The sequence below is a fragment of the Anser cygnoides genome, chromosome 1 (assembly GCF_040182565.1).
Source record: "Anser cygnoides isolate HZ-2024a breed goose chromosome 1, Taihu_goose_T2T_genome, whole genome shotgun sequence".
Taxonomy (NCBI): domain Eukaryota; kingdom Metazoa; phylum Chordata; class Aves; order Anseriformes; family Anatidae; genus Anser; species Anser cygnoides.
The window spans coordinates 165,446,103-165,456,089 of NC_089873.1; the positions used below are offsets into that span (position 1 = coordinate 165,446,103).

At 45.9% G+C, this 9,987-nt stretch overlaps 1 protein-coding gene across 1 annotated transcript; it reads left to right on the forward strand.

Moving 5' to 3' along the window:
* The first annotated feature begins 1,027 nt into the window (after positions 1-1,027).
* SPRY2 (sprouty RTK signaling antagonist 2) lies at positions 1,028-7,548 on the forward strand. The gene is made up of 2 exons (XM_013193689.3): positions 1,028-2,000; positions 5,772-7,548. Exon 2 carries the CDS (start codon positions 5,823-5,825, stop codon positions 6,762-6,764), a length of 942 nt encoding a protein of 313 aa, XP_013049143.1. The 5' UTR covers positions 1,028-2,000; positions 5,772-5,822; the 3' UTR covers positions 6,765-7,548.
* Positions 7,549-9,987: the final 2,439 nt, after the last annotated feature.

The window sequence follows — 9,987 nt, forward strand, 5'->3', positions numbered from 1 at the left end:
CATGTAAATAATGCAATGCATTACTGCTCTGCACGCCGTGTATATTTTAAGCAGGGCCACACGTGATACGGGCATATTAGCACTCTGTGAATGCCTACGTGGATACGCTGCTTTGCGCGCTTAAAGATACATGTAGGAGCAAGATGCCTGGGCCCAGCGACAGTGGCCCCGACAGTGATTGCAGCTCGCCCAAAGGGGACCGTGGCAGGGGACGCCCAGAAGACGAACAGTCACTTTTGGGTGCTGCTCCCACAGGCGAATGGGCATTAACTAAAACAACAGCAACCAAGCTGTTTCTTTCTTTCCTTTTTTTTTTTTTTTTTAAGCAAACTAAATAAGCAAAGTAAAAGGAAATAAAGTAAAACGAAATGAAATAAAGTTAAATAAATAAATAAATAATAGCATAAATAATAGAAAATAAATAAAATAAAAATAAATAAAATAAAATCCCCCCCACCCCCACCACACCCCGGCCGCCCGGGGCACGGAAAGCACCGCGGCTCGCTGTCAGCAGCCTGGCCCGGGCCCCCGCCGCACGCCCTGCGGGGGATTTGCTGCTTTCCCCCCCCCCGACAACCCCCGCCCTTGCGGAGCCCGGGGCCCCTCTCTGCACCCCGGCGTTTTCAGACCCGGCACAACGCCCCGGGGAATATGCAGCCCTTCTTCCTTCTCCCCAGCTTGGCCAGGGGCTGGTTGCTGAAAAGGAAGGGGTGGTGTTGGGGGGGGAAGCAGAAAGTTAAAGTTTTATTCCACCGAGGTGGGGGGGGGGGGGGGGGGGGGGGGGGGGAAAGGAGTGGGGGACGGGGAGCACCTGGGAACGGGTCTCCTTGCCCGGGAGAAGCCAGGTCCCCTGGGCCGCCCTGCAAAGCGAGCGCTGCCTGCCTCTGAATAAACACACGCGAGCACAAAAGCAGCCCCGAGCACCGTGCGAGCGTGCACGGAGCAGCCTCCGGTAGAGCCGGACGACGGCGGGACCCCAGGAGCGGGGCTGCGGGACGGAAATAGGGCTGGGGCGCTGGTGGCAGTGGTGCTGGTGGTAGCAGAGCTGGTGCTGGTGGCGGCGGCACTGCCCTTTTGAATGCCTCCCGCAGCTCGGAGTGCTGGCAGTGCGCTGGGAGCGCCAGTGAATGTAGCCCCGCAGAGCCAATGAGCTGGGACCGGATGCGATATATCCTCTGGGACAACAACTGCTCTGTTCCTCCTCAGATCCACATGACGCCATTTACTGCTGCTTTTGCAGAGAGATCACCCTACCTCCTCCGGAAAGAAAAAGAGAGAGAGGGGGAGAGCGAGCGAGCAGAAAAACGCCGAGCCCCTACAGCTCAGATCTCAAATCTTCCTCCTCCTCCTTCTCCAAACACACAACAACCACCACCACAAATCCGCTGCGCTCCCAAAACACCCCCCCCCGATTGCAAACCACAGCGCTGCCTGCAACACACGCTCGCAGAGGGAGCGAGAAACCTAGAGGGAGAGAGGAGAGAGGAGCTTGCAACGAGCAGCCTCTGAGCAGAACGGCTACATTGCACAAGCTGCTTTTTTGGAGGAGCTCAGTGGAAGAAAGCTTTGGGATTTTATTTTAGATCCACTTTATTTTGTTTTCTTTGGCTTTCCCCTTCCTCTCGATCATTGGCAACAACAACAAAAAAGTGACTTGGTATTGGCGATTCGGCCTCCTGTTCATTGACGAAAAAAAGGGAAAGTGTGTGTGAGAGTGATTTCTTTTTAGGAGCAAAGAAAACCCACCCAGATCCGGAGAGGTGTTTTTATTATTATTATAGTATATACGCGCACACACGTATTTATAATCGATCTGGGGAGAGGGACCTAACTTTGCTCTGGACTTTTTACATGGTGATCATTCTTACTCTAATTTGCAAGTTGGACTAAAGCAGAGTTTGGAAAAGAATTTTTTTTGCTTTAGGGCTGGATTTATTTGCAAACCGCAGGAAGAAGAAAATACAAGAGAGAGAGGGGTTTGGTGCAGCGCCGCGATCACGGTGAGAGCCTTTTCCTTCTTTGCAAAACAAGCTTTTCAGTAACACCCCCCCCCCCCCCCCCCCCCCCCCCCCCCCCCGCCCCCCGGTTGCTCCAAGAAAACTCGTGGAAATGTTTGAGGCCGATCCCTTTTCCATTCGCACAGGTTCTCCCTCTCCCCCCTTCCCCTCTCCTTCCTTTCCCAGAGAGGAGCTGGAGGTGGGATTTCGGAGCGGTTTCTCTCGAGGGGGGAGCTCCGCTGGGGTTTTGCGGGCTGCGCCGTGTTTGCGCCCCGCCGGGGTGCCGCGGGGGGCGGAAAGCTGCGCGGGGGGCGCGGGGCTGCGCGGGGGGTGCAGGCAGTGGCAGCGGGGGCTGCGAGGGGAGGCGGGGGGCTGCGGCGCGATCTCCCTGCTGCGGGGAGCAGGGCACGGGCTGTCCTGAGCGCCCCAGCCCCGCCGGGCACGCGTGGGCTTCCGACGAGCCCCCGGGGGTGTGAAGGAAGGGCGCGGCGGGGGTGGCGAGGGCAGGAGCTGCTTGTGCTCCCCGGCCCGGGGGAGAACGAGCACCCCCGCCTTCCAGTGCGTGATTTACGCCCGTCTTGTCGTGGCGTCGGGAGATCCGTGCAATTCGGAAGTGAGTGCACGCCTGGGATAAATATGTGTGTGTGTGTACATGTATATTTCTCGTGTGATGAAATTAATTCGATCCAGAAGACGGGGAAACTTCTCCCCCCAGGTTCCACTGTGCAGAATGCATGTGTGGAGGGGTAGGAAAGCCTTAATTTTTTATTTTTTTTATTTTTTTTAACCGTTTGGCGGGTTTACTGTGCAGCAGCCCCCACACCAAAAAAAAAAAAAACCTGCTGGTGTTTTCTGCAAGTTATTTGTGTGTCAGTTTGCCCCACCCCGATGGTAAAGTCCCTTTTGCCCTAATCCATAGTCCGATCACACACTCGGCCCTTAATGGGGGTTTCAAAGCACTTTGAAAGAAGAGGAGGTGGTTGGTGTGTGTGCGGTGGGGATGGGGGTGGGGGTGCCTTGCATAGGCTCCGGACACAAAACAGAAATTCATGGGCAGAGGACTTTTTCCCCTTAGGCTCGCCTTCCCCCAGCCAGCGAGACACGGGTTTTTTCCACAGCACGCAAGAAGCCCCTTGCGCATCGCAGTTCCCCAAACGTGCGAGCACGAAACCCGGCCCCCCGCTCGCTCTTTTGAAAATCCCAGCTAGGAAAAGTTAGCAATCATGGCACTTGAGCTCTGCGAGAGTGGACTTTGGCTTTTGGAAGTGGGGAATGGTGTTATCACCCACACGCACGCACAAAAAGGCCAGCGCTGCTTCCCTAGGCTTGGTGGATGGAAAGGCGAGAAGCGGTGGGTCAGAGGGACCCAGTGCTTTCCCCTACGAGTTTTCAGGCATACGTGTGTTTGCAAATAAACGTGCTGGAGCTTTACATCTTGACCTGTTAACGGATCTATCAAGGGGAGAGGAAGGCAGACCGCCCGGCTAGGACTGATGTTTAGCTGGAAATGCCTCCTGGGCAGGGGCGGGAGGGGGGAACTGAAGTTCAGACGACTCGCTGAGAATGGGTAAAAGCGAGAGCAGCTTTGTGGACCTGAAGGGATGCTTACGGCAAGGCGAGAGGGAGTAATTTGCCTTTTACCCAGCTGTCCTGGAGGTGTTGTCTCAAACTGTCTGCAGGGCGCCGGGCATTACCCGGTAGGGGAAGGCTTCTTTAGCATCTTTCGGGGGAGGGCACGGGGGGGAAGAGTTAAAAGGAAACGTGGGGTTGACTTTCCTGATAAGGCAGCTGCGGCCGCCCCCTCCCACCTCCCAGCCCAGGGGATGTCTCCTCTTTATCTCCAGGTTGTCTGCACTTGCGGGGCCGCTGCCTTGCCTGCAGCGCTGGCGGGCGGGGGGCTGCCGTTCCCCACCTGCTGCGGGGAGATGGAAGCAGCAAAGCGCCGGGGCTTCTCCTCCAGCTCCCACCTGGACGTCTGAGGAGGGCTCCGCCGCCGAGACCGGGGTCGTTTTAAGCGCCTGGCAGGTCAGGGTCAGCTCCGCTTTTGCGCTGGGTTGTCACTGCTGGAGAGGCAGGGGCTTCGCTGGCTAAAGTCTGGGCGGGGTGGAGGGCAGATAGGGTTACCGGTTGCTCTCAAGGATGGGGAACGTATTTTGCATTCTTTTTTATCTCGAGACAGTTTCAGATGAGGGAATGCCTACTTAGCCAGTTGGCTGAAGCATTTTATACTTGAAAGCTTTACTTTGAAGAAAACAGAAGCAGTGCTTCAAGACAACTTTGCAAGACTTTTTATTTTATTTTATTTTATTTGGGAGGGGGGCACCATGACACTGCCTGCAAAACCAGGATTTGGCAGTATTTAAAGCATTAGGTCACTCTTAAAACTTCAGATTTTTTTTTTGGAAAGAAAACGTACTTCAGGGCAGGACGCCAGGAGTTAAAAGGTTAAATGTTTTCTGCTGCTGTTAGAATAAAGACAGTGTCTTGAGATATTCATTGTTAAAGTGTTTGGCTATATTTTATTATACTGTGGTATAGTATTATTGTTGGTAACTGATGTGTACAGAGTAACACTATGGTGCTCTTTCTAGGTATAATTGAAGACATTGTGTGGTCCTTGTAAGAAGCTTGGTTCCTGCTTGGGTTTTAATTGTAAAATATTGTTCTGGATTTTTGTATAGGTAATTGGATTTGGGAACTGCTTTAAAATATGATAAAGGCAAAACAAATACTAACTGATTTAGAGGTCAGTGCTTGAAACTTGTGCATATTTTAATGTGGAAGTTAGTTATGTACAAGTTCACATATTCTGGGTCTTTTACTGGCTTTCCATTTAAATTCTCCAGTTTGCATTTCAACTTTGTAGTTAATGATCCTTTAAAGTAATAATTGCAATCAAGTAGTCTTCTTGGATGCTAGCTTTGTTTGATTATATCGTGCGTGCCTCTGCCCCACAAGCCACTCTTGGTAATATTTGCAATTGGAAATGTAGTCTATGGAATTTTTTACACGTTTTAAAAAAAATAAAACTGGTAGCATTGCTTTTGTAGTATTGAGCCTTAAAATAACAATCACAGTGGTATACATAAGTATGACACACACTAAAATATTGGAGAAAGATATTTATACTTCTGCTGTTGAAGTTTTTGGTAGCACTAACTCATTTAATGTCTAACCTCAAACATTTTATTGCTATTTAGTGTTTTTCTTGGGACCATTGGTATTAAACTAAAATTTCCTATTTACATCATGTAAAGTTTAATGTGTAAAGAGACTAGGCTACCAAAATATTATCCAGTTTTAAACAAAATTGGAGAATTATATGTCTGTCATCAGCAGGTCACATTACACTTGCTAAATACTTTCAGGCTCTTTTTTTTATTATTTAATGTAAAATAAGTTTTTTGGTAGTATGATGTGAAGAGTCACTTCAAGTGGCTGAAATTTAGCCACATTAGAACCTGCAGTCTAACCAGAAGATGGCCTGGGAAGTCTTTGTTATCAGGTGTAATGCCTAGACTTTCTAGAGCCGTGAGTTGAAATACACGGACCTAGAACGGAATCTCCTTTAAGCTCTCCTCAGGAGTAGCCTAAACAGGCCAAGTGAGGCATTTCAGCTGACCTGTGCTACGCTCCGCACTAGATGTGACTCCTTTTTTAATGGCTGATGCATTGCTTGAATGTGTGCAGTGCTGTGGGATCCTGCAGGCTGGAAAGGCTGCTGGAGAGTATGAGATGTGTTGCAATTAGTGAATCCTCTCTTTGTTGCTCCAGGATTTCAGATGTGTTCTAAGCCTGCTGGGGTGAGCACGCTTCCGGGCACTGATGGAGACGAGAGCTCAGCACGGCAGTGGGTCGCAGGCCTTGCTACAGGCTCGGCGTGACAGTGGGAGACCACACGGGGAGCCCGACCTGAGGGATGTCCTGGCGCAGCAGGTTCACGTCTTGTCCTTGGACCAGATCAGAGCCATCCGAAGCACAAATGAGTACACAGAGGGACCGACAGTGGCTCCGCGGCATGGGGTCAAGTCCACTCCTCGCCTAGCAACCCAACCCAAAAATGAAAGGCCCCATGGCTTGTCTGAACATCGTCATTTTAGCCGGATTCAGCACGTGCAAACCCACGTTTCTCCTCGGGCACCTCTATCCCGCTCCATCAGCACAGTCAGCACAGGTTCACGGAGCAGTACGAGGACAAGTACGAGCAGTAATTCCTCTGAACAGAGACTTCTAGGATCATCTTCAGGGCCGGTGGCCGATGGGATAATCCGAATGCAGCCCAAGTCTGAGCTCAAGTCAAATGAGCTGAAGCTGCTGAGTAAAGAAGACTTGGGAACGCACATCTACAGGTGCGAGGACTGTGGGAAATGCAAGTGTAAGGAGTGCACTTATCCAAGGACCCTCCCATCATGTTGGATCTGTGACAAGCAGTGTCTTTGCTCAGCCCAGAACGTGGTTGATTATGGGACTTGTGTTTGCTGTGTGAAGGGCCTCTTCTATCACTGCTCTAATGATGATGAGGACAACTGCGCTGACAACCCCTGCTCTTGCAGTCAGTCGCGTTGCTGCACTAGATGGTCTGCCATGGGTGTGGTGTCCCTCTTTCTGCCTTGCTTGTGGTGTTACCTGCCAGCCAAGGGTTGCCTTAAATTGTGCCAGGGCTGTTACGACCGGGTAAACAGGCCTGGGTGCCGCTGTAAACACTCAAACACGGTTTGCTGCAAAGTTCCCAGTGTCCCCCCCAGGAACTTTGAAAAGCCAACATAGCATCACTAATCGGAAATAGTCAAGTAATAAGGATTATTTTAACATACATATGCAACCAACTAAGCAACTATGGTCTTGGCACTGTAGTAGAAGGGTTGGGGATACACTTTGCTGTTTGCAGTGACATGCTTTTCTCTGTGTGCCATCTTAACTGATATGCTTGCTAGAATCCAGCTAGTGGGATACAGGGGAAAAAAAAAAAGGGATACAGTACATTGTGACCCACATATTTCATAAGCTAAAGCAACACAGACACTCCTAGGCAACTCTATTGTTTGTGAATAGTACTTGCAAAAATTTGTAAATTAGCAAATGACTCCCTTTTTTCATTGTTTTCTGCCAGAGATAATGTGCTATATTTTTGTATATACAATAATATTTTCAACTGTGAAAAAGTAAGTGGTGTCATAAGACATGGCACAGTCACAAAATATTATACTAATATGTTGTACATTCGGAAGAATGTGAATCAATCAGTATGTTTTTAGATTGTATTTTGTCTTACAGAAACCTATTGCAAGACTCTGATTTCCCTTTGGACTTCATGTATATTGTACAGTTACAGTAAAATTCAGCCTTTATTTTCTAATTTTTTCAACATATTGTTTAGTGTAAAGAATATTTATTTGAAGTTTTATTATTTTATAAAAAGAAATATTTATTTTAAGAGGCATCTTACAAATGTCACCCCTTTTTATGAGGATGTCATAGTTGCTGCAAATAAGGGGTGAACGATGCATATGTTCACTATAAAATAGAAAATATATTAACGTTTGAAATTAAACTGGGCTACTTGTCATTTTTTCCCCCCATTTATTGTTACGAGTTGGGAAAAACAGTACTTTAAATTGCAAACTTCAAAGTAATATAGTCACAGTGACTTTAATCTGATCATCTGGAAAAACAAAATAGAAGTGTACTCCAAGTGTATTTTTCTTTGTTTTCTTCTTCATCTGAAAATAATGCATGGTTTTCACTTCCTTTACACAAATGTCACATATGCGGTTCCTACATCAGAAAAGGAAAATGGAATAGGAAAATTCATTAATTCATTCCAGACTACGACTAATAGGCACTGAAAGCTTGAACTATTCTATAAGTGATAAGCTTTTGTGCTTCAGATAGGAAATAAGTAATCATCCACCAAAAAAAAAAAAATTGATATGGTCAGTACAAAAAGCTTGCAGGATTATTTCTTCAAAGCAGAAGAATATGCCACAGGGAATGATAGATCTGAACGTAGTCCAGCCTTATGTCAAACATTTGCTTCACTTGTAAGAAGAAAGTTGCTTGATTTGTCATTTGTGGCAGTTACCTTCCACTGAGGTCAAAATCCTTTTGCTGCCAAGTTTCCCACCGGAAGTCTAGAGAATGATTTACCTTTCTTTATTAACAGACTATCATTTCCTGTTCTGAGCATGTCTTTCAAAGTTTAGAGGTCTTAATGTTGAATTTTATTTATACATTTCTTAAGCTGACATTCAAGAAATAGTTGTGAGTATTTTTAAGCTGACATGCAGAAAAATCTCACAGCCTTTTCTGAACTCTCTCCAACAAAAACAAATTATAACTAATAAATTAAGAACTCACTAAAGGTTGAAAAACAGAGCATCAAGTAAATGTTACATTTTTGCCCCTGAATTTTAATCTGTGATCTGGTGTTTGAAGCAATTTACACTGCAGTATTCAAAAACCTGTGTGTTTGTGTGTATTGGTTATCAGTCATCAAGTGAAATTAAAAAGTGCAAGTCCTGACTAGTTTGCAAAACAAAAATAGCTGATACATAGGCCTTGCTCATTCTCTCCTTTTCTTACCTCCTTACCTCTTTAGTGAAAAAAATAAATATATATATATATAAGCTGGTTTTCTTTCCTCTTGCATGAACGGTCTGGATAATTTGGTATACAGCGACAAACCGTATATATTTAGCCTTCTGAGTAGAATTTGCCAGGAAGAAGGTGGCTTACGTTACATGAGTAATTTGTCTATTCTTAAAGTGCATCATTATATTGTGTTGGGGTATACATGTGGGATTGTGTTTGGTTGCCGATAAACAGGGATTTTTAATTTATTTTTATTAACAGAAATTTTGTTCTGAAAATTTGAAGGGGTTGGTAACCTTCCTCTGTTCTAATTCCAGAATCAGGCGCTAATGCTTAAACGGTCCTTGGTTAGTCTTGCAACCATGCTGATTGAAAACAAGCCTGGGAATAATCAACTAGCCCATTCATTGGGGAAATCTTTGACCTTTAGGCTGTATTTTGGAAACCAACACAACACTGATTTTAGTACACAGTGAACACATTCTGTTCATTGTATTAATGAACTTGACAATACTGAAGATGAGCCCTAACTTTTCAGTGACTTATATTTCACTCAAGGAAGGCATCTCTAAGGAAAGCTGAGGGTGAAACTTCCAAACTGCAGCATGGCTGAGCAGTGTAGCAGTCAAGAGGGGTGCAACTCCAAGTCCTCTTAAAGAAATTATGATACTGCAATTGTTTTGTTTTGTATACTAACAAATATTTTAACTACTTAGGTTCAAAGGGAAAGGGAAAAACATCTTCCTGTTGATAGTGAAATTTGAAGCTGGTCTTGACATTGAACACTTGTTGTCACATTCCACTTGGTTCTTAGTGAGGATAACTAGTAGATTGCTCCTCAGTAGGTAAGCATGTTACCAGTGAATTAGGTGTATATACGACACTTGGGAATGAGGGTGTACACAGGAAGATGGCATTATGCAGCACATTGGCCTAACTAGTGTGCTGAGATTTAGGCTTCTGTTAGTATAAATTAACATGTGTGCAGTAGACTCTTAAAAGTTGGCTTGTGCATGTTAGTTAACAACTTAATATTACACTTAATTAGATAAGCTTTACTGTTCTAAATAAAACCAAAATCTTGCCTCAAATAGATTAGATTGTTTCAGTAAGAATTAAGAGGGCTTTTCAAGTGGATTGAGATAATGTTATTAAAGCATACCTGCTTTGTCCTTTGAGATAGGAAAGTCTAGGCCTATAAAAGGAAAATTTTCCGTACACAGGTTTTGAGGATAACAGCAAAAGCTGTGCCAGATATACACGCTATAGAACTTTGATTTTAAGAGATCTATTAAGACAGGAGAGAGGGGAAAACCCTTCTTGCTGCTCCATTTGTTGTGTTTTTGCTTTAGTGTTTTGATCTGTGAACCTTTTATAAATTCTGATGTCACTGTAATGT